The sequence below is a fragment of the Parambassis ranga genome, chromosome 24, assembly GCF_900634625.1.
Source record: "Parambassis ranga chromosome 24, fParRan2.1, whole genome shotgun sequence".
In the NCBI taxonomy this organism is placed as follows: domain Eukaryota; kingdom Metazoa; phylum Chordata; class Actinopteri; family Ambassidae; genus Parambassis; species Parambassis ranga.
The window spans coordinates 16,832,251-16,857,949 of record NC_041043.1 but is presented as its reverse complement, the minus strand read 5'-3'; the positions used below and the strand labels follow the sequence as shown (position 1 = coordinate 16,857,949).

Sequence of the window (25,699 nt, the reverse complement as noted above, 5' to 3'; positions counted from 1 at the left end):
TTCAGTCTGAACTCTGCACTGTGTTTAATGAGAGTCTCTCTGATGTGTCAGTTTACCTGAACGTCACCAACATCGAGACCTACAACATCGGCCACGACACGTTCTGCATCAAGTGGACTCCCCACAGAGCAGCCACGTCGTACCGCATCAAGCTCAACCCCCTGGACCGTAAGTCTGCTCACATGCATGTGCTGTTTACACTGAGCTTAGTTACATCCTGAACAAACATGGAGGTTTCTGGAGGTCAGAAGCTTAATTAAAACATTTAAAGTGCTGCCAGTCAGTTGTCTGTGTTGATTCTGGAGCCTGACCTGCAGAAACCCAAGAGTCCCGAGTGCACCTGAAGTCAGGCGGTGGTCAGAGTCTGATCGTTGGTGGCTTGTTTGAGGTGATGCTTGCAGTAATTTGTGCAATAAGACTCGCTGCAGATGTTTGATGAGGTCATCACTGCCGATGAGTCTGCCGGCTCGGATCATGTCTAGATCCGAGCCTGAAGATCTGTTTTTATTTTGTTCCCCGAGGCTGTTTATGCTCAGGCCTCCTCCTTGTGATTATTACTCGAAGCAGGTTTTGGCCGGCACCGACAGTGTTCGACCACCAGGCTGTTTTCAAAGTTACATCCTTTTCACTTACTCTGAATGCCGTCTGTTTCATATTCAGACGTGGACACGGGTGAGCAGCAGAAAACCGGCCAGGGACCATCAGCATTTAAATATCTATATGGTAGTCATTAGTCATTTGGGCCGGTGTGACGGGCTGCCAGAACAAATGTGGGTCTGTTAGCGTGAGACAGATGGTGCATTAACCACTACCAGAGGCTCTGAGGCGAAGGATCCGTCCCAGCGAGGGGCAGCAGACGCTCAAATCAACAAATCAGTCAACTGTTTGTTCTCCGGTTAAAATGCAAACAGCGGTCAGAGACGGCGGCGAGATGAGCAAGTGGAAAAAGAGTGAACAGGATTCTTCTGCAGCGATATTTCCTCCGTGATCCTAAAGCCAAAGGAAACGTGGCGAAGCTGCCAGTTTTCAAGACAATTATCTGACGGCCAGCTGAAACGTGCTGCGGATTAACAGTGATAAATGGGGGCCACTGTTCTGGAAGCAGCCGTGTTTTCCCCAGAGGAATTCACATGAAGTGGCTCCATCATAAGCTGTTGATGTTCAAGAGAAATCCGTCTTCATTCAGCGGAGAAGTAGAAGCCGTCCCGGCAGTAAACAGGCTTTGTTTGTTTGTGCTCGCTGTAAATAGCAGCACTCTTTATCAATGCATCACTGTCCAGACACACACACATGTAAACATTTCACAAGAGGGGCGAGCTGTCGTGTTTCTGACCAGGAGCGTCTCTTAGCAACAAAAACTGAAACCTGTTATCAGAAGATGGAGTGAAGTCACCAGGACCATCCATCCTTCATCCATCCATCCATCCATCCATCCATCCATCCATCCATCCATCATCCATCATCCTTCATCCATCCATCCATCCATCATCCTTCATCCATCCATCCATCCATCATCCTTCATCCATCCATCCATCCATCCATCCATCCATCCATCATCCTTCATCCATCCATCCATCCATCCATCCATCATCCATCATCCTTCATCCATCCATCCATCCATCCATCCATCATCCTTCATCCATCCATCCATCCATCCATCCATCATCCTTCATCCATCCATCCATCCATCCATCCATCCATCCATCCATCCATCCATCCATCCATCCTTCCATCCATCCATCATCCATCATTCTTCCATCCATCCATCATCCATCATTCTTCCATCCATCCATCCAAACTGCAGGGACAGTTTGAGGTGGTATTATCTGTCAAAGAGGTGAACAGTGAGAGTGTGACTGACATGTAGGCAGAAACACAGGCTGTAAAGTTTATTTCTGCTGTGAAGTTGGAAACGACAAACTATGATAGATTCACTTCTGGAGACAGCCTCTAGTGGACACAGGAAAAAGTCTGATGACGGCTGAGGGCTCTTGTTCGTGTCCTTACTAAAAAAAATCATGTTTTGCAAAAGTGTCTAAAGATCCTCCTCCTGCTTTTTTTAAGCCGTTCAAAAACTCAGAAGTTCTTCATCTTTACCCACAAACCCACTCAGGCAGACAGCTGCAGGGTTAAATAAGAATTCTTTCCAGCAGGACTTCGTGCACCTGGGGACAGAGTCATAAATAATGCTGTGGTCCTCCAGGAGCAGACTCGTTTATTAGTGTTCCAGGTTGATTCAGAACATGAGTCGCTGGGTCCCTCTGGTCAGAGTATCACCTCCTCTCTGCTGAGAACGATGCATTCACATGTGCGTTGTGTTGTTGTTGTTGTGATTGCTCTGCAGCCTCCAGCAAAGGTCAGCAGGAGATCACCATTCCTGCCGGTCAGCCTCAGTACTGCTTTGATGGACTGTCGCCTGATGCTCTGTACGCCGCCACCGTTTTCGTGCAGACCCCAAATCTGGAGGGTCCTGGAGTCAGCACCAACGAGAGAACCTGTGAGTGATCCGAGCGGAACCTCAGCACCAGGCTTCTTATTTAGAAAAAATATTGATTTTAATTATAAACTGATTGTTCACAGTGGTGAAACCGACTCCGGTTCCAACACTCCCTCCAACTCCAACACCTCCACCCACCATCCCCCCCGCCTGGGCAGGTAAGCTAACAGTCACACCTGAAATCCTCCCATGTGTTTGTGAGCTGTGGTGAATTGAAGCGTCCCTGTGTGTAAAACATCATCCGAACGGATTATTCAGGCTTGTCTCTGATTGGAAACGCCTCGAACGCTGATCCTTCTGGATCCGACTCGTGCCAGCAGCACATTAATGGTACCATGTGTGCTGCTGGCCCTGCAGGGCACACGAAGCCGAGCAGAGCCACTAAGAACCCACACTTCAGGTGTTAAGAAAGCAGCGCAGCGTCTGTGTCCATCAGTGTAAAGTTGTTTATGGATCTCTGAGCAGCAGGGAAAGAGGAGCTCACAGCGCCACATCAGGCAAACATTATTTGACGCTTTCTGCCCATTTCGTTTTCGTTTTGAGAGCAACAGATTAACGAGAGCGGAGCCCTTCTGGTTACCAAATGTTCCTGGTTTGTTTTATCTGTGAAGCCCATAATTACTATACATGGCCCCATCACGTCATTTCTCTCAATGGTTTTGTTTTGCTGCACGCCTTTATGTGCTCCTGCAAACAATAATTATGGCGTGTGATGATGCCATTTTCTTTGCTGGTGCTTGTGGTGCTGCCCTGAGGTCTGGCTGCTGGACTTACTGACTTTATTTTCTTTGCTTCAGTCTGCAAAGGTGCCAAAGCAGACGTGGTCTTCCTCATCGACGGGTCGTGGAGCATCGGTGAAGAGAGCTTCACCAAAGTCGTGCACTTTGTCTCCAGCGTGATCGGCGCGTTCGACATCATCGGACCTTCAGGGATGCAGGTCTGTGCTGTTAAAGCATCAAGACATTAAAGATCAGTAGATGTGTTGAGGACAGAAGCCAAGAGGGTTACAAACATTTGACCAAAATCCAGACCACAAACAACCACAGCAGCAGGTGAGCGACGAACAGAGGAGGGAGAAGCAGAGAAATGAAATAAAAGCTTTTTTGGCAGCGTCAGCAGGACGTTGTCCAACAGCTCCACAGAGGCCGAGCTCAGCGTTTAAACTCTCATTGATTTCGACAAGTGTGACACTGACCTACAGGAGTCTGAGAACTGATTGCAGAGGTTTTGCAGATATTTGAGAAGATTCCTGTTCATGAATCAGAATGGACAGAGAGCAACCACAGGTTTATTTATTAGGTCTGGACCGCTTCATTGTCACTTATTAGCTTCTATTCTTATCATCGATGCAGAGGCGAGCATCTGCAAAACTGCAAAATAAACCTATCAGGTTCATGCTATTAGCTTGATTGGCGTCCCTTCAAGCAGCCCGGGTCGCCCTTCCAGAATCCTCAAAGACTGTTCAGTTCATCTGGATCAAAAAATATTTTGTTTGCTGCACATTAAAAATCATTTTTATCCTGTTTACTCCTAGAATAAACTGTTTCCGATGTTCCACGCAGGTTTCCTTCGTGCAGTACAGCGACAGCGCCAAGACGGAGTTCAAGCTGAACGCTTACCGAGACAAAGGAATCACCATGTCCGCACTCTATCACATCCGCTACCAAGGAGGAAACACCAAGACAGGTCGGGCCGCGCGCTGTTGTCATGGCAACAGACCAGCTGGCGTCACACACCTGCTGCTCTGACGTGTTTTCTGCTGTCGTTGAACAGGCATGGCGCTGAAACACACGTACGAGAAGGCCTTCTCTGTCGAAAACGGGATGAGGAGAAACGTCCCGAAGGTGGTGGTCGCCATCACCGATGGACGGTCGCAGGACGAGGTGAACAAGAACGCCGCCAGGCTGCAGCACGCAGGTGAATGTGGTGGTTTAAAACTTTCACAACGCTTTGATTTTGCCGCTGGTTTCGTTTCCTGACCGGTCTGTCTGTGCTCCGACTGTCCTCAGGTTACAGCGTCTTCGCCATCGGTGTCGCCGACGTGGATTTCGTGGAGCTGCAGGAGATCGGCAGCAAACCCAGTGACAGACACGTCTTCGTGGTGGATGACTTTGACGCCTTTGACACCATCAAAGAAAACCTGATCACCTTCATCTGTGAAACGGCCACTTCCTGTCAGTCTCCACTCTGCAGCACAAACACTCTGAGGTTTGGCTCAGGTAGTGAACTTGTGTCCTCTCTCTGTCCACAGCGTGTCCACTGATTTACCTGAACGGATTCACTTCACCCGGTAAATATGATTAAAGACCCGTCGCTGCAGAGACACTGAGACTCATCGGGTCCCACACACTAACCTCCTGATTGGTTGTTCCAGGCTTCAGGATGCTTGAAGCGTTCAACCTGACAGAGAAGACGTACAGTTACACAAAAGGCGTCTCCATGGAGCCCGGCTCCTTCAACAGCTACACGGCGTACCGGCTGCACAAGAACGCCTTTCTGACTCAGCCCACCACGTGAGTCTGAGACCTGTTCCGTGGCCCATGGGCTCCGGCTGGACGTGACTCTGCAGATTTGTTTTCACTGTTCATCTTCTGTGCTTGTCCGAGAGGTCTGAGTAACATTCAGACTCTATGAGCTCATTCCTTTTAAAAACTGGGTCAGTGGATTTACAGCGCTCGCTGAGGTCGGACCCGGCTGCAGGTCAGAACCTTTAAAAAGGCTTCTCAGTTCATGCTGAAGCTGCTTCACACGACGAGCCTCCGTCAGTGCAAACCTGACCACAGACTCTTAACGCTGGCAGCTGCCCAACAGCCGGACTGTTTACCAAGTCTGACTCCCCGAACTGGGCAGTGACATCAGAGGGACAAACACATCGACCCGACATAAAAATGATTTAAATCAGCACAGAAAGCTGACAATTTGTTTGTGTTTAAATTAAAGGACCGTTTCCACTGGTCCAAAAATGCATCAGTAAAAGTGTTTCCTGAAATCTCAAGATTTAATCAAACCATGTTACGATTCATCTTACACTCAGAAAAAAAGGAATCTGTGATCAGCAGTCACAAAGATCCAGAGTATTGGTCTGACCTGCTGTGCAGAGTAGAACACATCTGGTAGTTAGTGGTGGTAACACCTTAAAAAATCATGAATCAGATCAATCCTGCCGGTGAGTCGGCTTCACTCTGTTTACGTCCATATTTGGCGTTAATCTGTCGTCTCTCTGAACAGGGAGATCCACCCTGACGGTCTTCCCCACGCCTACACCATCATCCTGATGTTCCGCCTCCTGCCTGACTCCCCCTCCGAGGCCTTCGACATCTGGCAGGTGTCTAACAAAGATCACAAGCCAGAGACCGGCGTCACTCTTGACCGTAAATATCTCTCTCTATTCTGATCCTCTGACGTGTGTGTTGTGAAAGAGCGTGATGCAGAGCAGCTGTGTCTCCTTGTGTATCTGATCACGGAGCCGGGTTGTTATGAGCCGGCTGTGCCCTCTGGCTGCTTCGGGCTCAGTTGATAAGCGGTGTCATCGAGCAGCTCAGCTGGCTCTCGTAAAGACTCGGTTTGAGAGTCTGTCAGCAGAAATCCTCCAGTGACAAACACTCGTGTTCCTGGATTATAAATTCTGGATCACGTCACATCGTCCGCAGATGATTAAAAGTTCCACATAATGAGAAAACTCTTTCTGGCCGAGGTCCCCGAGCAGAAGTCAAAGCTGTTTCTGCCTGCTTCCAGGCTGCTAAGCTAAGCTAACCCTCGCCTGTGTCCGGCTCCAGTCAGTCCATGGGTGCACACATGCTGCATTTCTCTGCAAGGCAGCAAACAGACGCTGGTTTAAGTTTGGAAATGTGGTCAGTTAATTGTCGTGACCACATTTATGAGACACATGATGTTTGGAAAAAGGAAAAAAAAATCTTCCAAAGAGGAAAACTTGAAAAGATCCATAAGAGGTGTTTGACCATCCATCGTACTTTGAGGAGCTGTGACATGAATCAGAGCTCCCTGTGGATGAAACTGAGCTGTGGTGATGTTGTGTCTCCGCGCAGCCTCCAGCCAGACGGTGTCCTTCTACAACAAAGACGAACGTGGTGAGATCCAGAGAGTGACCTTTGACAACAGTCAGGTGAAGAGGATCTTCCATGGAAGCTTCCACAAGGTAAGCTCTGCTCAGACCCTCCTCCTCCTCATTGGGCTTTGACTCATTGGGAGTGGTGGATCCTGCAGAGAGGCCGGCGTGCTTTAACAGTGGTCAGAGTCCAGATGTGAGTTATTTTTAGTGAAACTTGTCTTTAATGAATCCTGCAGCGGCTCATCTTTGTTCTGCCTTGACTTCCTGTTACATGCCTGACATTCCAGATGTGCTGTGTATTACAGGCCGAGCACCTCACACGCAACCAGAGGCGTGTTCTGGAGCTAAGTTATGTGGGTTCAAACAGATGGTCCGCTGCAGGTCGTTAAACGGCTGTGATTTCTTTTTATTGATCAGTTCAAACTGTCCTCGTGTTTTCAGATGATCAGAGGACTGTAGCTTGGTCCGACTGAGGGGGAGGGCGGAGGCTAATGCTGCATCCTGAATGTGACACAAAGCACTGCTCCTCAAAGAGACGTCACCGCCCTCAGTATCAGTGTCTGACCACCAAACTTCAACAGTAACAAAGAGCTTTCTCCTCGCTCGCTGAATACTCCCACTCCCTGAGCATTATCGGCTCGCATGAGGAGTTCTGCACACACGCTTCTCATCATGAAGTGTGGAAAGACCGTGCCGAAACCAACGTTGTTCTTGTTCTTGCCACCTTTTGAGTAAGAAGAAAGTTCTTTGTTCTCGAGTGTGGAACAAGCTTTAAAGAATCAGCTGGCTGCACCTTCCTGTTACATTAACAGCAGCATTAGCAGCAGCAGGTCGTAAAAGACGCCGTGTGGTCTGTTCTCTGGCCTGATCACTGACACTCACACTCTTCACAGGGCATCCCGCTGAGACAAACAGTCACACATCCATGAGCTGAGGCCACTGGAGCAGCTGCTGGGACGCTTATCTGGAAAATGTTTGGTCACAATGACATCACAGGAAAGGAGAAGCTTCATGTTAGCTGAACTTAGCTCCCAGCCTGTCTGTGTCATAATGTGTGAGCGTGCTCTCCCTACCAGCATTACTTCCATGAAGCTCTTCTTCAAGCTGACGGGACCATCCAGTCACACAGTCCTGTACCTTCAGTGTTCTGGATGCAGTAAAATCCTCCAGAAAGAACGTGATTCGATGCCTGTGGTAAAACTCTTCTCCTTCCTCTCAGAGAGGTCAAAGGTCAGCTCTGCCATAAACCCGCTGGCTGCTTAAGGCACTGCTGCCGGCTGGACAGAATAATGAGGACGGGACGTGTTCGTAGATTGAACTGAGCTCGGCAGGAACAGACATGATTTAGAAAGTCTGCAGATTTAGAGCTACACCACCACGCTGCCCTAATCCCTCTGTCCTTCAGGGCACTTAACTGATGCCTGATGCAGCCCTGAGGTCCTTCAGATTTACCAGCAGAGACCTGAAGGGTTTCTGCTCTCACTGCAGAGCCGTGGATTAAAGTTCCTGCCAGCAGCTGTAGGTCAGACAGCAACAGATGAAGATGCTGTGATGACTGATGGAGACATCTGACAGACAGGATTAGAGATTAGAGGTCAGAGATTAGCTGTGTTACATTTAGCTCAGCTTCAGATGATTTATGGGACGTTTAATGACATCAAGCTGGTAAAACTGTCAGACTGTGGTCTTCATTTATTTATATTTACTGAGTTATGAACTTGTTGAAGTCCTCTTACTTCCATGGATTTCTACCATAGGTTTCCTACCATAATAAGTACCGGTAATAGAATAACATTTATAATTGTGTAAACATTCCCCCGTCACGGCCTGTAGGTGCACCCGGGTCTCAGTGTGAGTGCTGAGTGGGACTCTGCCAGTCTCATATTCTGTCCGGCCGTCAGCGCTGCTGCTACAGAAGCTCTTTTTAAAGCACAGAGCTGCTGCTGACGTTCATCTAAATCCTGTAATATTCATCAAGCAGGACGTGATGAGCTGCTACAGGCTGAGATACAGATGTGTGACGTGAGATGAGAACTTGTTGTGACTGATGGATCAGATCAGCATCCAGAGAGAGAAAAGTCTGAAGCATGAATGAAGCTCTGTGTTCAGCGCCGCCTTTATTTGGCCGGTGTCCTGCCTGTAATCCCTGATATCGTGCAGCACAGAGGGATGGATGCAGCCGGTGTTTTGTAGGACCAGTGGGTCAGAGTTACTTCACAGCAGTTTCCACTCTGATGAGTCCACTTTCACGTTTGGCCCGAAGCTGCTCAGGAGAGCGGCGAGAGCGCCGCCCTGAAGCTTTACGAAGAGCGTTAGACGAACATGTGAGTGGAAACATGGCCGCCTGTGGTCTGTTCAACATACGTCTGTATTTCCACCGTCGCTGAGCCGCAGCTCTGTGGGTTTGTGAAGGCCACGCTTCCCTCTGTACATTCCCACAGAGTGACGGCATTATGTGGTGAGGCCGATCTGTGTGTGGAGAAATGTAAATTGAGGTTTTTCGTGTGTCAGAGTGGCCTCATCAGGGGCCGCACGGGGGTGCAGTGGTTACAGCACGAGGGCTGGGGCCTTCCTGTGTCTGCGCAGGGACTCCAGCTTCCTCTCACACACCAGAGACACACATGTATGTACAGTATGTGAGCGTGAACGGGTGTTTTATCCCTGGCCTCCTGCCCATCGACATGGATGGATGGCTGTCCATCAGAGAGATGGACTGAAGGGAATACAAGGCTGAAAGTGGAACATTTGGATTAAATATAAAAGATATTTGGACTCTGAGCTGTTGGACTGGCTGTTTTTAGAAATACAGAAGCAGAAGTATGAAGAATAAACCTGAACTGTTGATAAATCCAATTACAGCCTCGTCCAAATGCAGGATACCTGCACAGCTGGAAAAGTGAAAAATTCAATTTATGACTTTAATCTCAGACGTTCAGCTCTAGAATTTATAACTTTGTAACCTCAGAGAAAATCCGAGCGCTTTTGCTCTTTTGGAAATTTTCCCTGATTGCCAGAAAATATTTTTTTCTTGACAGCAAGTAAAACCGTGAGATGATGTAACGTGAGCTTAGAAAGACAGATTCATAATGAATGAATGAATGAAGAGGAGGTGCTGCTTCACCCTGTGTTTCTCTGATCAGTGCTCGTCCACCTCCTCAGCTCAGCTCAGCCTCCTCCTCCGACATCACCTAATAATTTGCAGGCTGCGAGGATAAAAACCAGACCCAGGACTTGGTTTTAGAACAAAGAATGCACCAATAAAAGCTCCTCTTCCTTTCTCTTTTTTTCTCTGAAGCTGCACATCCTGGTTTCATCCACCGGCGTCAAACTCAACATCGACTGCCAAGAGGTGGCTGAGAAGCAGATCAAGGCTGCGGGGAACACGTCCAGTGACGGCTACCAGGTCCTGGGCAAAATGTCCAAGTCCATCGGCTCCAAGGGACAGTCAGCCACTGTAAGTGATCCTTTTACCCCCACAGAGGACGAGCAGCCAACCACAGTCCCATGAACTAAAAACAGCAAAACCCCCACAGCTCAGACGGTGTTAAACGTCTGTCTACGCTGCTTGGCCACCATGGGAGCTGCTGATTCAAACTGGAAGTCATCTGTAGGCCCAGATCGTCTCATGTGGTGTGACCTCTTGTGGGTACCATCATATTAACCGTTAGTTAACCAGACTGCCTGCTCCCCTGTCCTACAGCAGCACACAGCGCTCGCTCAGATCTGTTTCAGAACATCATCAGTCAGTCAGGGGTCACGTGAGGTTTCTGGGACAGAGCGAGATGTTGCAGTGAATTAAAGCAGACTTCACACACAGCTGAGTGTGTGTGTGTGTGTCTGTGTCTGTGTGTGTTTGTCCTGTGGGAGCTGAGAAGGTCGTGTCAGACACACATGTACCACAACACCGCTTCCATGTTTCGTTAAGTCGCCTTGTCTTCTGTCTCCACAGTTCCAGCTCCAGATGTTCGACATCGTCTGCAGCCTGGGCTGGACCAGCAGGGACAGATGTTGTGATCTCCCTTCGATGGTAAGGGAACCCCCACCTCCAGCTCCTCCTCACTGATCTCTGCTCTCTGAATTCTGGGAGTTTGTGGATTTTGCGTGACCTGATTAGACACATGCTTTTAATGCACATGTTGGTTTTTTGATCTTTAAGTTGAGAAAACGTTGCCGGCGGCAACAGTGAGCTCATTGTGATGAGTGAGCCTCAAAGGAAAAAGACCCAGGCTGTATTTTATTTAACACGCCGCCCTGAGATTATTTCTGCATCCAGAACATTTAAAAAACTCACATCTGCCGCTGTGGAGGTTTCTCCTCTGAGTGTTTGTTTGTTTGTACATCTGTGCCGCATCCTGAGGATGTGGATCGCCTCCTTGTCAGGACACATGGTTTTTCTCTGACTAAAGGACAATGCAGACACTTTAAAAGACGTGTTCTCCGTGGAGTTTGAAAGCAGTTTAAAGTCTCATCGTGTAGCTGCTGGCTGCTCTCTCGGTGTCTCAGCAGATCTCCTGTAACACATAAAGCTTTGTGTGAGCGCAGCACGCCTGCAGGCGAGAGACGTCCAAGGCGCTTTGACAAGAATTCAGCTCCGGTGAGATTATTAGCTCAGTGGCTGCAGAGCGGGGACAGCTGCTTGATTGGACTGTAGGGCTGACAATTATTAAAGAAATCTGCAGACAGGGTTTCACATGTCAACATAAACATCCAGCAGGGACCGAACCAAAAGTCCAGAGCGTGTCGACGTCACGTTTAATCAGCTGATCACTGTGGCTGTGCTGGAAGTGTCTCCTCCTCCACCCAGGAGGCTTTTCTTCTTCCTCTTCTTCTTCTTCAGAATGTCAGAATGTTTCTTCTTTGCTGAAATCATCACGGTGCCGTCGCCGTACCCACAGATTGGTTCTGTGGACTGGTTGCTCTTCATTCTGTGCAGAAGCTCAGAGAGACGTGAAGCTGAGAGACAGAGCTGCAGGAAACACTGGGTTTGAATGTGGATCTCAGATGTGTGTGTGTTCTCACTGTGTCTTCATGTTCTGTCTCACAGAGAGATGAGCTGAAGTGTCCCTCTCTTCCCAACTCCTGCACCTGCATCTCAGACGCTAAGGGCCAGCCGGGACCTCAGGGACCAGTGGTGAGCATCGACCCTCCGACGTGCTGCATGGATTCAATGTTCAGCAGAAGGTTCCTGGTTGAGGGGAGAGCTTGGTAGCAGAGAGTTTCCACAGCAGGCGTTCTGCCTCGTCACAGTAGGAAAAGAAAACTCCGCTGTGTTTATGATGGCTGCAGGTCCTGCTTCTGTGCACGCTGTTATAATGGGACACTAAGTACACAGGTGATCGGGTTCACCTCCCAATTTATTGTTGCTTTCAGTCTCTTCATGGTGATCACAGACTCACAGCAGCAGCCTCACATCAGAGGAGGAGGAGGGGTGGAGGTTCATCCATCAGCTGTCAGACAGGCTCCACAGTTTACCTTCTCCCTTCTCTTAAAATATTTTACGAGGCTTTGCAGAGGTTTCCTCTGGTTAATGTGCTTCAGGGCACAATATTCTCCCTTGTACAACATACAGTATATAAATAACCATAAATAACCAGACGGAGGGATTCCACCCTCTGTGTGCATCAGATCACATGTTCCACTGTAAATAAAACGTCTGCATGAACTCAGACAACTGCATTAAAATCTGAATCCACGCTGCAGCGTGAAACCTCAGACCTTCGTTAAAGGTTAGAGGAGCGCCGACCTGACGTCTGCAGCTCGATGTCTACGCTGCTTGGCCACCATGGGAGCTGCTGATTCAAACTGGAAGTCATCTGTAGGCCCAGATCGTCTCATGTGGTGTGACCTCTTGTGGGTACCATCATATTAACCGTTAGTTAACCAGACTGCCTGCTCCCCTGTCCTACAGCAGCACACAGCGCTCGATCTGTGACATAACTGCTGCTGATCCTGTTGCATTGTGGGTATCAGAGGCCCCTGGTTTTGACCAAAAGAAGCGGTCATAGTCACAGGTGGTCTGCTCTCTGCTGTGTGTGCTAACGTGACAAATGTTCGTCCTCAGGGAGCCCCTGGCAGCAAAGGTCCTCGAGGTGAAAGAGGAGAGCCCGGCCCCGCTGTAAGTACACCTCCGCTCCGTCATCCTGCACTTTCTTAATTACAAGTCATCCACGACACATTCTTATCCGGGCCCGATGAAAACAGAGAGCACATCTGATTCCACTTTGAGTGTTTTTGTTCTTTCTTCCATCGGCATTCCTCCTCTCTGCTTCTCCACACATCCACAGTAGCATACTTGAAGAGATATCAGCAACAAATTCCTCCTGTGTTGAAATGTTTCTGTCTCTCACAGGGACCGCTGGGCCCACGGGGAGATATCGGACCTCCTGGGCCCATGGGTCTGCCCGGCCCACAAGGACCCAGCGGAATGTCGATTCCTGGAGAGGCTGTACGTCTTTAAACACACACACACACACACACACACACACAGGAGCAGGGATTATTTGGTGATTTATCATGAAGGAAATTTACAAGCAGGGGAGTATCAGTGGCAGAGATTCACATTCTTTCATGTCTGCGGGAGAGAAGCACAAAACAAATCCTCCATGTCACTCAGAGCTCACAAATCACTGCCTGGATTTCCGTGTCAGATGAGTTGTACCCAGATTAGAGTGAAGCGTTCCTGCGTTCTGACTCCACGAGGTCACAGAGAGACGGTCACTGAGAAACCGGTCTCATCCATTTCAGAGAGGAGAAGGTGTTTTGGTGATCAGGCTCAGAAGGAGGGCAGGACAGGAAGGCCCTGGACATCCAGGGTGAGGTGGAGGGTCGCATGAGACATAACTGATCAGGAAAGAGGATCAGAGGTTTAGAAGGAGGCGGGTTTGGGAGCGTGGGAATGAAGAGGTGACCTCACGCCTGACACCTGTCTGAGGTTTGGACCCTCTGTCCAGTGGTCCCACATTCACACCCCACCCTCACTGTGACTGGCTGACTGTGTGGAGGTGAGAGTTCGTCATGGTGCACTCCCTCTCCTCCACCTCTCTGTGACGTTCAGTGTGACAGGTTTCAGTTCCACCACAGTCAGACCCTCTGTGACCGTCGCTCCACTGCAGCTCGGTCAGAGCAGACAGACTGAACCCTCCATCAGGACTCTGAAGCCTCGTTCCCTACAGAGAACTGCTTGATTTACCCTGATGAGGATGGACAGCCTTTAGTCAAACAGTAACTGGATCCAGAACAGAGGGGACTTCACCATATCTGGATCATAGCTCTGAGAGGAGGCATATCAGTAGGCCAGACATCTGCTCAGCCTGACCCTTTGGCGTTTGTTCATCCTTGTTGTTGTTTTGTTTCCTTCAGGGCCGTCCTGGACCAAAGGGAGACTCCGGAGACTCTGGCTTACCTGGACAGAAAGTAAGTGCAGCTCTGACTGTCAGAAACAGGCGGCAGTGATGAATCCTGCTGCGTGTGGCTGCTGAAGCTGTTCCAGCTGTGCAGGATTCAGAGAGGAGAGCGAAGGTTTCTCTGCAGCAGGTTTCTGAAAATTAGATTTAAATTAAATTTCTGTGCTGAGCGAGCCAAGAACAAGTCGGCTTGATTAACCGCAGCAGTTAAGCGATGCCCCGCGGTCAGCTGCTACTGCTGCTCCTAATGTGAGCAGATTAATCCGAATGTACGAGGAGCTGGAAGAGAAATGACACCTCAACTGAGCTGGCGTGAAAGTAAAGAAGATGACGAGCGACCGCGAAGCTCAGAGCAGGATGAAGCTGAGTTATCAGGGAGAGTTTCTCCTGGAAAAAGGCAACATTATGGGAGTTTTATGAGGTGGAGAGAGATGGAGGCTTAATCCAGAAACTTCAAAGCTTTCCTGCAGCTTCACTCAGGACAGGCGGGTAAAGACAGAGGCCCAGACCTTAAAGGTTTCAATTAGGGTCTGAAAGCTGAAGCCCACAGATCCTCAGCGGGCGTACGATCCATTCAAGCTGTTCATCGGTGCCGTCAGAAGCTGCTATGGTGACTCCAGGAGAGCTGTGGAGTTGGTGTACGTCTTAAAGCTTCAGCGGCAGCTAACAGCTAAAATAAGCTAACAGTGAGCGCATCTGCTAACATGAGAGATGGTAGATTTAGGACCCGGACAGCTGCCGCTCGCTCATGAGTGGGGTGATTAATCATCTCTTTATTCCAGTAAAACAGCCTCAAAAGTGCATCTCCACGTGGATGGTGCTGATGGAGCGGCGGGCTGCAGGTGACCATGTTGGAGCAGATGCTATAGCAACATGCATTTAATGACTTGCAGACCACGCGGGCCCTGGTTTATAATGGGCAATAAAACGGATCTGGAATATATTATGTTGCTTGTAAATCTTATGCCAAGGCATCAAAGACCGGAGAGGGCCGACCGTAAAAACCGTGCGCGGAGTTTCCGAGCAAACGAGCGCGAAGCTGAGATTTACTGTTGAAACAAAGCAGCTCGAGTTGGTGCGCCGCAGCAGAGGTGGCCCTCAGCGCAGGAGAGCTTTGATCTGAGACCTGTTCTGCTGTCTGCAGGGTCTACCCGGTCCCCCTGGCACTGTCGGCCCCATTGGACCAGCTGGAGTGAGGGTGAGTGCACACAGGTCGCTGTTCCCGACGCTCTGTGGGTTCTTCAAACAGGGTTTCAGTCCTCCTCTTCTGTCTGCAGGGCCCTCAGGGGAAGGAAGGACCAGCCGGACCCAGAGGCCCCGCGGGGCCCATGGTAAGACCCACAAATGTTTCACACACGAACGGCAGAGAGCTGGTGGATGAGACATCTCGGTGCCTTGCTCAAAGTCACGCTGGTTTTATACGAGAATCACGGCTGATTTATTTTCTCCGGTTTACGAGCTGCTGCTGTCGGGAGGTTTTCATCTCTGCAGGTGATTGACTGCTGTTTTTTTCTGCAGGGACCTCCAGGATCTCCTGGACAACCAGGTGGTGCAGGAAAACCAGGAAACCCCGGAGACTCTGGTCTTCCTGTAAGTGTCCTCGCGGTCGCAGCAGCATCGCTCAGTCTGCGGCTTCACTTTGAATCAACTCTTTCTTTGTTTGTTTCAGGGAGCCCTCGGCCCCAAAGGAGACAAAGGAGAGAGGGTGAGTGAACCTGAACTCCTCAGGAGGCTCAGAAGTACGCTGTCATTCAGAGCTGTACTTAAATGTGTCGGTCAGGTGACGGACATCAGTGGACATCATGTGTGAAGAGAACATCCGCCTCAGTGTGTTGCAGTGTTTCTGGTTTAAGCTCCTTCATGCAGGCTGACTTTCTCTCCCGTCTTTGCCCTCAGGGAGACTTTGCTCCTCAGAACATGATGCGGTCCATCGCCAGACAGGTCTGCATGCAGCTGGTTAACGGTGAGTCCTGGTCTCCATCACGGCGCGGCCGCAGCACCGGCGGGGTTTGTTCTAACGCTTCATCTTCTCCCCGCTGCAGATCAAATGGCTCGTGTCAACTCGTTAGTGAATCAGATCCCCAACGGCATGTACCGCAGCAACAACCCGGGCCCTCCAGGGCTGCCCGGATCACCTGGCAACCAGGGACCCCGCGGAGAGCCCGGTCCCCCAGGAAGGAACGGATTCCCCGGAAGTCCCGGTTTGCCTGGCCAGCAGGGAGAACGAGGTGTGACCCCGTTTACCTCTGATAGAACACTAAGGGTTAAAAAACTGAACCCAGATCAGCTCACAGGATCAACACTGTTTACTCTGCAAAGGGTTAAATTAAAGCACCATATCAGTGATTTCAAGTGGGGATGAAAATATTCATCAAGTCCTTCAGAGGTTCAGAAGTCGATGGTCGACTGCAGGACATGAGATGTTGAGAGGTCGTCGTGTTCTGAGGCTCGCTGACAGACTGTGTGTGTTTCAGGTTCTCCAGGAGAGAAAGGAGACCGAGGATCTTCAGGAGTGGGACAGAAAGGACCAAGAGGGCCCCCAGGTAGGTCTGAACCACTTCACAGGACACCGAGAGACACACGGGTCAGCTGGCAAACACAGAACCCTGGTTCTGACATCGGCTGATGTTGCTGTTTGCAGCACCAACGATGGAAAAGTGTTGAAAGTTTTCACTTTACTACGAGCAGGAAGTATGATGTTGCCATGGTTACAGGGCTGTTGGGTTTTAAAGCTCCATCAGTATGAGCCAGCAGCCTCCACCTCAAGGCTCAGACCCGGAGAAGCCGAGCTGTCTGTGTCCAACAACACTCTGAAGCTGCAGCTCCAACACCAAACCCCGGAATCCTCCAGAACTCTGACCGCAGCCTCGGGGCTCGGTGACGCTCCGTCCCGTCTCACAGAGGAAGAGGAAAGCCCATTTAGTTACAACCACCTAACAAGGTGGAGCTGGCGGAGGAGGCAGAGGACAGCTGTGAGTCAGCAGCTCCTACACGGCACAGAGGACGGCGAGCAGGAGGCCGTCGCTCAGGAACCGTTCCAAGCCGGCTTTGTCCCAGTCTAGACAGAAGGCAGCAGAGAGGGAAAAAGGATCAGCAGATCCTGCCGCTTTTCCCCTAACTGCACTTTTTCACTGCTGCGTTCCACAGCGAGTGCCCGGCGCTGTCAGCAGCAGATAAACAGGTCTTCAGAATTTATGATGTTTCCAGCTGGAGCCGAGTGTGGCGATGATGCTGAGCCATAATTATCTGTTCGCTTCAGAGATCATAAAACTCAATAACAGGAGTCGGCCCGATGGCTGGAACCATCACAGCCACAGAACACCGCGATGCTACATCCATTAATGGACCCACTGTGTGAACTCACAGCTTCTCTGACTGGTCTCAGGTGCTTCCTCCACATTAACCTCTTCTGGTTGACTTTCCTCACCAGGTCCACCAGGAGAAAGCCGGACAGGATCCCCAGGCCCTTCAGGCTCCTCTGGACCCCGCGGTCCCCCTGGTCGTTCAGGCTACGCCGGAATCCGCGGGCCTCCTGGACCTCCTGGATACTGCGACTCCTCTCAGTGTGTCGGGATTCCTTACAACGGGCAGGGATACGTAGGTACGTAAAGAGAGCGGCGGCCCCGGAACATGACTGACATTCCTACATTTTGGGAGACACATTCGTCTGTTGATCCAGGACCAGTTTATCTTAGCATGAACAAAGACCACCCTCTAACCACGTACCTCCCCTGTGAGACCAGCTGATGGTTCATAAACACAGAGTGTCTCTGAGGGAAGTCCTCCTCGGTGGACCATCCACCAGCTGATCCACCATGACCTCAGAGAGCCGCTCAGCTCGGTCTGAGCCAGTTCAAACCTGATGCGGTCTTTGTGCTAAGCTAGGCTGACATTCCTGGATCTGACTGAGGTGTATTTCCCAAAATGGTGCATGTTGTAGGACTTTTAGTCACTAATCATCAGACAGTTGTGTATTTGCTGTCTGCTTTGACCTGACTGACGCCTTCGTCCTTTGGCCTGTTTCAGGTTCACCATAGTAGACTTTTTATACCGCCTGTGCTGCTTTCACTGACTTCCTGAAAAAAACAAAGTTCTGTAACTGAAACACTTGCTCATACGCTCTAGAGCTGTTTAAAGGATAACCGCCAAAGGAAACCATTAACAAAGTGTGCTGAGAAACAACCACAACAAAGAGGGACCCAGTACTAACATCGACTCACAGCCAGTAGAACAGCAGCAGCAGCAGCAGCGGCGGCGGCGGCGGTGATGGCACCGACCCGTTTAACGGCCTGTTTGCTTCTTGAAGACCAAACAAGGAGGAGCATGCACCAAACAACAACAACAAACAACCCAAACTCATACTAACCAAGGTGGATTTGTGCAGCTAGCGCAGCAGCCCTGGCAGCGGCAGCGGTCCTCTCCCTGTGACCTGTAAATAAACTAATTTGTCTTGTAAATGATGTTCGAGTCCAGTCCACCGCATCCAGCCTGTAACATCTGTCGTGTGAAGCTTGTGCCTTGCTGCTTGCTGAATGCCGACGAAACACCTCTTTTGTTATCTTGATTTTCTGACCGTGTGACCCTGGAGCTTTAAACTCTTCATCAGTCCAGCCGGTCCTTTCACTCATTTCCTGTAGAGAGACTAACACGTAGCAGCAGCCCCTTCAGATGTCGGTGCTTCCTGTGAGGTGATGTCATCAGACTAACAGCTGAGCCGCTAACATCAGCACCCAGCAGGACAGGAAGGGGGCGTGTCCACGTGGGGGGTGTGACATCATCAGACAGGTGATCGGTCTGTGGTTTGTGCTGTCTCCACCAGTGAGAGCCCGACATAAGATTTGGATTTGCGAATTGAAAATATCACAACAAATTGTGACAGTAATTGATCGCTCTGTATAAAACTATTGGTTCAGTGTAAACATTAATAATCTAGCACGTTTCTCCGCTGGTTTGACAACCTGCTGGTGTGTTAGCCTTGTTTTTATCGTCAGCTCACTGCACAAACCTGCCTGTCCGTCATCCCGTGGCCCCGCCCCCTGCTGTTTTACTAACCTCCTGCCTCAGTGCTTCAGCTCACTGTCAAACAGTTCTTTATCTTGTGCATGCTGACACAACCTGAGAGACAATTGACCCTCAACTGGCCCAAACACTATCTCCGAGCAGGCCAATACCCGTCAGAACCGGACAGCCCGGTAGCCGCAGTCCCTGAGGAGGAGCAGGAGGAGCAAAACCAGCGTCGAAAAAGATCAGTACCCAGAAAGGCGTCCGACAGGCTAACATCATAAACAACACGCCGTCTTCTCTTTCCTGTTTTTTTCTTGTTCAACCTGTGTTTGTTGTTGGGATTATACACAGAAATAAAAATGGGGTTTGACACCTCAGATTTATTGGATGATACCTTTAAATGCCTTAAAACGTATGTGAATATTACTTTTGTGGCAGGTGAAGGGTTCGGATGGATGGATGGAGGATGGATGGAGGGCGGGAGGGAGTCTGATTGTTTTCAAGTTTGTTTGTTTTTTAAAAAAGGGAAGAAAAAAAAGAGTCCATGAAACCTGTGAGCTTTCCTTCTCCACTCGTGTCTTTTTGCTTGTAACATATTTGCGTTGAGTTTGTATGAACCAGCAGTGTTGAACAGTGCACTCAGTTCATTCCTGTCGCAGTTCATCCAGCATGCTGAATATAACCTTCACCCAGTCAGAGGTCCAGTCTCATTTAAACACCGCTTTCATTTTGTATCTCTAGTATTTATCAGTCTTCCTTTTTTACGCCGTCACAGCTGATTTTACCCAAGGTGGAATTGCATGTCTGTGGTGTATATTTAGTACATGTTTGTGTTACGTTTCATTTTGTTTTTAACCAGAATATAGTTTGTCGTCATTCTTGTCATTTGCTCAGTATGGGGTGCAGTCAGAACCTGCGTGCAAGACTATGTCCATGGTGTTGCTGCTTCATGTTTGAACTGCAGATTGTGAATTCCACAGCCTTATTTTCTTATTTATTTCTGAAAACAAAAGAGGCATTTTTCAATAAAACTACTGAAAATCTACACGCTGTGTGTTCTGTGAGTCTCAGGAGGGACCGGGTGGGGGGGGGGGGGTAAATCATGGTAAAATAGACTCGAGGTGCTGCTCGTGATGTCATGATGCCTGTGTGCTCTAAGAACCCACTAAGCTTCATCAGTTTGGGGTGGACCAGCTGAGACCCAGTTTGGACTAACAGGGAACTCCATGGGCACTTTGACAGACCTTTAGGCAGACCGAAGGATCCCTGGGGACTACCAGGAGACCTCTAAGCACCAGCATTCAAGCTAACTAGGTTTGTAGCTAACAACAAACGGGGGGTTTACTAGCCTGTAGTAGCCTGGTCCTTGTCACCAAACATTCACTTCATGGAAACAGTGGGTCTGGACTCCGACCCCCTCGAAGCCAGTCACACTCGGCACAAAGCCCAATGCACCAATGTAAAATGCTGCAGGCTTGATGTGGTGACTTGTTGCTGAACGTCTACCAACAGCCTGGATTTTAGTTTTTATAACAAACCCACCAGCTGTCACTCAGCGGTCCACCTTCTCCACCGCACCATGAGCTGGAGGTCTTTGTTGATACTGGTCTGGCTGTAGCTCTGCTTCGTCACATGTGTGTCTGTGAGTTTATTCTGCGTCCGTCTGCGAACCCACAACTACAGGGATTAACTAAAGTATTGAGGGGGACTGGGACTGACTAGACTGGCACCTGGACTAGAAGAGTGGGCTAGAGAGCTGGTCTCAGAAGGGGGGCCTGCTTTGATCAGATGGGAAGGGGACTGACAGTGACATGGAGGCACACATGACCTGAAGGCCGGCTGGATGAATTAGGACAATCCTACAAGGCATGCAGACTGGAGGGAGTCCAGTCCTAACCTGGGCCAATCCCTGGGTAGCTGCGGGGTCCCTGGGTGACTCGGGCAGCCTGCAGGAACCACCCGCTGCCTCGGTGATGCTCCGTGTGTCAGTCAGTGGTAAACCGACTCCGACTGACCGCCGTTAAGTGAAAGTGTTTCTACGATGGCTCAGCAGGATTATCAGCTGCATCCCAGAGCTGCTCTGCACATTCTCACCATGCTGCCTCTGCGAGGGACAGACCTCCGTCCTGGACTGGAAACTTGGAAAAGCAGGGATAAATACAGCAGCGAGGGAAAGTGCTGCTCTTCTCAGCCTCTTCGAACGCTCGCGTTTTTTATGACCCTGAAGCTGAGAACTCCGCTCTCTTCAGATATTTTCCCACTGAATCACAGCCACAAACATAAAGTGGAGTACTAATCACGTATAAGCTGTAAACATCGCTCCGCTGCCATGGAAACACCTCAGATGAGTTCATCTCTCCTCCAGTGTGACTCACATGCAGCTACCAGTTACAGCTCAGAGGTCCCTCGGAGGCGGCGGCCATCATCAGACACAGCGTGTCCCCTCACATCCTGGATTAGCTGCTGACAGGTGGAAACATGCTGGGTGAGGAGAATCAATCAGACCCTGATCAGACTCTGTGGTTTTGGACATTTTCCACTGCTTCACTGACTAAAACAACCTTTAACACACACACACACTCTTGAGAGATGTTCCCCTGCTGGTCCTCGTATCATGTAAATCTGCTCTTTAACACCAGATGAAGGTCTCCTTCACTTCACTGAGAACCATGTCAGCATGTCTGCCACAGACGTCCTGAAGAGTGGGACATAATCCGGATAGCTTTTAATCCGGATGCGTTCAGACCTATTTTCAAATCTGGCTCTCCAGCTCTCCTCTGTAACGGTGACTCAGAATGATCTGGAACACGTGAGGTGAACATTTCATACCATCAGTGCGATCGCGTTAACGACACCTCGCTGTTTATATGTCGCTGTTAAGTGCAATAAAAACTCATCCTCCAGCTCCGTTTTTCAGCCTCTTAGCAAAACTATAAACTCGGGCCGGCCAGAGATGACTTCATGGAACGTCTGGCAGCAGCACTTCGCTCAGTTTGAGGCATCGCAGCCGCCGCCGCTGCTCAGAACCCAAACCAGCGGCGTTCCAAGTCCGCAGCCACCGTATTTATGAAACACAGGGTTTGGTTCTGGAGGCAGAGCTGATCTCATTAAGTCGGCCTCTGACATCACCGGGTTCCAACCTGGGAGGCTTCATGGCTTCTGTTTGTTGTCAGGACTCCAGAAGAGGCCACCAGACCAACCAGAGGGACCCATCATTGACTGACCCAGCAGGCAGAACCATCTGCTCAGTGCAACAATCCATGAAATCCACGTTTGTGATCAAGATGAAAGAAACTGTAAAGAAACTGAAAGATCAATCACTGAGATATTAAATCAGCTCTCCATTCATTTCCTCTCAGTTAACCCTTTCAGTTGTTGAACTTGTTGAACAGCTCAAAGTCCAAACAGGAGGAGTTCTGTGTGAGTAACCTGTGACTGACCTCACAGACACACAGTGATGATGTGCCAGACCCACAGGGGTTAAATCACAGTCTGAGGTGTCCAGTGAACAAACGTCCTGATGCAGCTCAGAGGTTCACAGAGAAGCAGCTCAGCTGGTTGGTGGCTGGGACTCGGACTCTCTGCGTCACTGGAATATCGTGAAAAGTCATCGCACAGAAGGAAACTTCCAGAAACGGAGGCCGTCCCTGTTTCCCTGGAAATGTCTCAGAGACACGTCAGCTCTGTCCGATGGGGTTAGGACAGACGCTGCACAACTGTCAGGTGTCCCAGATTAAAAACCGCCTGTTTCCATGCATGTATCTGGGATTATCTGCCTAATCCCTCTGTGTTCTGCCCACATGAACGGGTTTTGTCTTCTCTCCTGGATGATGTCAGCAGGACAAGATGGCAAACTCCCACACTTCCCTCTCTGAAGGTCCAAGTGAGGAGCTGGTGTTGGACCTCAGATGTTTGGACCAGCCAGGACGTGCTGTCAGTCACTGCTGGTCCATCAGGACTTTTCTGCTTTGCTTTTTGTAAAAGTCACCAACACTCTTCTCCACTCATGCTAACTGCTACTAGCAGCTCAGAGACAGACAGGTGTTCGTCCGGTCAGTTGCTGTCCCAGTCGTCCCAGACGGTTCCGTTGGCGCTCCATGATGGTTCAGCTGCATCAGGTTCCACCTCCACCTGTGTCCTGCAGCGTAGGACGGTGTACCCACCACACCACAAAAAGGACGGAGACACAGACGCAGAGAGCATCAGAGTGCACACGACCTTCAATCTGATCAGGACCAGAACATGGAGGCCCCCCTGAAGGCCCCAGAGGTCCCTGCACACCACACAGAGGGTTTTAATGTTGAGGCTCAGAGCGCAGCGCTCGTTCTGTCCTGTGATTGGCTGGAGCTCTTCATTTTCCACACGAACATGGATCCTGTGTTATTTATGGGGGAGTCACGGCAGCTGAATGTCAGTGTAATAAACCTGCCTGAGGCCCGACCCAAAGAAAATGTCTGCTGGCGTTGTGCACTTTGTTGACTGATAACGAACTTTCACCAAACGAGTCCAAAGAAAAGTCCGACCATCTGCAGAGGAAATTAAAACAGCCCGGGTATTATAATATTTAATACATTATAATATTCTGACGCAGAGTCTGCGACAAACACAGCGTCTGTGCTCCGAGCCCGGGCGGTGGACGGAGGACGGTTTGACGCTCCGCATGTCTTTTCATGGATTTCTTTGTGCAGGTCTGATGACACATCAGTCACTGCTGGTCACCAATGACTGATCGATATCTAACATACCCAAACTAAGGAGTGGATCAGGCGTCACTGCTGATACATCGGTATGAAAGATAGTAAAGACAAACGACTCAAACCATCAGATCAGACGACTGAGAAACTGAATCCAGTCGACGTCCTCCTCCATCATTTCACAGTTATTGATGTATTAGATTAGATTAACACACGCTGCTGCCACTGGAATATTAAACAGCCTGTTTCTGTGGAAAAGTGGCATCAGAGAGGAGGGAACGTCTGGATCCTCGCACTCAGACAGGATCCATTTACAGGCTGCAGCCTAATGAAACATCCTGCACATGATTGAAGGGAGACTTCCTGTCCTAGGACTGGATCAAACCTGGACCCGAAGACCTCAGAGTGGAGCTGCTCTACATGACTGTTTTCTCCTGACTGGAGAGGCGCCAGAGAAAACTTCCTCACCATCATCATGGATCTCTTCAACGAACAACTCTCAGCCCACAGCGGGCGTCTCCTCAATGAGGGACCTGGTTTGGTCTGGCAGTGGTTCCATTCAGCCTCTAATGAGATCATTAAAGGAACATCAGTCACTGAGCATCCGATTATGGACAGAGCGTCGAAGCTCGTTGCAGAGTGTGTTTTCCGTAGATGCTCTAATGGCTCCCACATGTGACGCTGCGCTCCTCTGTTTCCTGCGGCGCTCAGACTCCTCACAGAAGAACGAGGTCTTCAGTTCAGGATGAGGCCTCCTCACTTCCTGCCATCCAAACCTTTACGGTCACATTCGTGTTGGCGTGTCTGTCCACCAGAGACTTTTTCCAGAGCAGCGGTTCACAGACCTCCATGTCACCAGGTTAAACACCTTTATCAGCTCTTTAACGTCAGGCCCTTTAGTTTGTAGTTTTGTTGTCCTTTGCATTATGTCCTGTTTTATGTTGAAGTCACTGACCTTCCTCTCGTTTCAGGCGTCTCCTCTTCCTGGTGAGCATGCTACTGGGTAAAGATCACCTCAAACAAAGTCAGGACATCCAACACATTTTACAGGGAAAACTGCTCGGTCAGCGTTTTCGGCTGAAATGTGCACGTGTCCAGTTCCTAAGGCCTGAACTGTGGACCTCATGTGAGGCTTTTACTGGTGAGGACGGACTGATTTAATTCGATCATTTTCTAATGACAGTGCGGTATAAACGAGCAGCAGAAGGTTCCAGGGTACGTGAGGTAAAGAGCTGGCGCCGCCTCCTGCTCCTGTTTATGGTGTTTACGGCTCGTACAGGATTAACATGGCTGCACCGATAAGTGCTGATATTAAACAAACAGGGAGTTTTAATGGCTGTGTCCATTATGATAATGTGAGGAAAGGCTGACGGACGCCTCACTGACACACAGACTGTAAATGGACCTGACACACTGCAGGTAAACACAGACTGCTTTATGGACCAATAAAAACCTGCTTAAACCGATTACAGTCACATTTCTCAGACAGAAGTTTCATAAAGTGTACCTGGCAGCTTGATGCTGCTGCTGCTGTAATGAAGTCACCTCAGGGACTTCACATGTTAACACACAGAAACTAACAAGTCTGAAACATGAATACATGAATACAAACGATCCATCACACAATCAATCATTTCTGGGCCGTAAAAACAAAAAAGACATTTTGTCAATATGATGTGTTAGTTTAGATTAGATCAGATTGGATCAGATTAGATCAGATTAGATTAGATTAGATTAGATTTGATCAGAGTATATTAGAACAGATTAGATTAGATTAAATCAAAATAGATCAGATCAGATTACATGTTTCAGTGTTTAACTGCCTGTCAGGTCACTAATGGAGCTAAAACCACCTGAAAGAACAGAGCAGAGGATTCAGGCATTAGAACAGAGCAGCACTTCAGCTATGAACTCACTTAATGTGTAAAAATACACAAACACACCGTGGTATCAGTGGCAGCATGTCGTCCTGCTGACTGCAGATGGAGTGAAAAACGGCCTGAACACATGTTGACCGTGACTAACAGAGAGA

The 25,699-nt window shown here is 49.5% G+C and overlaps 1 protein-coding gene across 7 annotated transcripts in view; it reads left to right on the top strand.

Annotated features, from left to right (window-relative positions):
* Positions 1–20,018, top strand: part of col12a1b (collagen, type XII, alpha 1b) — a 78,017-nt gene extending 57,999 nt beyond the window's left edge. For 4 of the 7 annotated variants that reach the window (XM_028397037.1, XM_028397035.1, XM_028397034.1 and 1 more), the window contains 26 exons: positions 52–168; positions 2,345–2,497; positions 2,581–2,655; positions 3,295–3,434; positions 4,060–4,183; positions 4,271–4,414; positions 4,507–4,671; positions 4,749–4,787; positions 4,872–5,010; positions 5,726–5,868; positions 6,544–6,653; positions 9,862–10,020; positions 10,516–10,593; positions 11,611–11,697; positions 12,628–12,681; positions 12,916–13,011; positions 13,926–13,979; positions 15,114–15,167; positions 15,247–15,300; positions 15,488–15,559; positions 15,639–15,674; positions 15,866–15,932; positions 16,012–16,197; positions 16,444–16,512; positions 17,400–17,570; positions 19,133–20,018. In XM_028397037.1, coding sequence (XP_028252838.1) covers positions 52–168; positions 2,345–2,497; positions 2,581–2,655; positions 3,295–3,434; positions 4,060–4,183; positions 4,271–4,414; positions 4,507–4,671; positions 4,749–4,787; positions 4,872–5,010; positions 5,726–5,868; positions 6,544–6,653; positions 9,862–10,020; positions 10,516–10,593; positions 11,611–11,697; positions 12,628–12,681; positions 12,916–13,011; positions 13,926–13,979; positions 15,114–15,167; positions 15,247–15,300; positions 15,488–15,559; positions 15,639–15,674; positions 15,866–15,932; positions 16,012–16,197; positions 16,444–16,512; positions 17,400–17,570; positions 19,133–19,254 — 2,708 coding nt within the window. In that variant the 3' untranslated portion in view covers positions 19,255–20,018. Of the gene's footprint in view, positions 1–51; positions 169–2,344; positions 2,498–2,580; positions 2,656–3,294; positions 3,435–4,059; positions 4,184–4,270; positions 4,415–4,506; positions 4,672–4,748; positions 4,788–4,871; positions 5,011–5,725; positions 5,869–6,543; positions 6,654–9,861; positions 10,021–10,515; positions 10,594–11,610; positions 11,698–12,627; positions 12,682–12,915; positions 13,012–13,925; positions 13,980–15,113; positions 15,168–15,246; positions 15,301–15,487; positions 15,560–15,638; positions 15,675–15,865; positions 15,933–16,011; positions 16,198–16,443; positions 16,513–17,399; positions 17,579–17,995 lie in introns of those variants that run through there. The other 3 variants (XM_028397039.1, XM_028397038.1, XM_028397036.1) reach the window with 2 other exon arrangements.
* Positions 20,019–25,699: the final 5,681 nt, after the last annotated feature.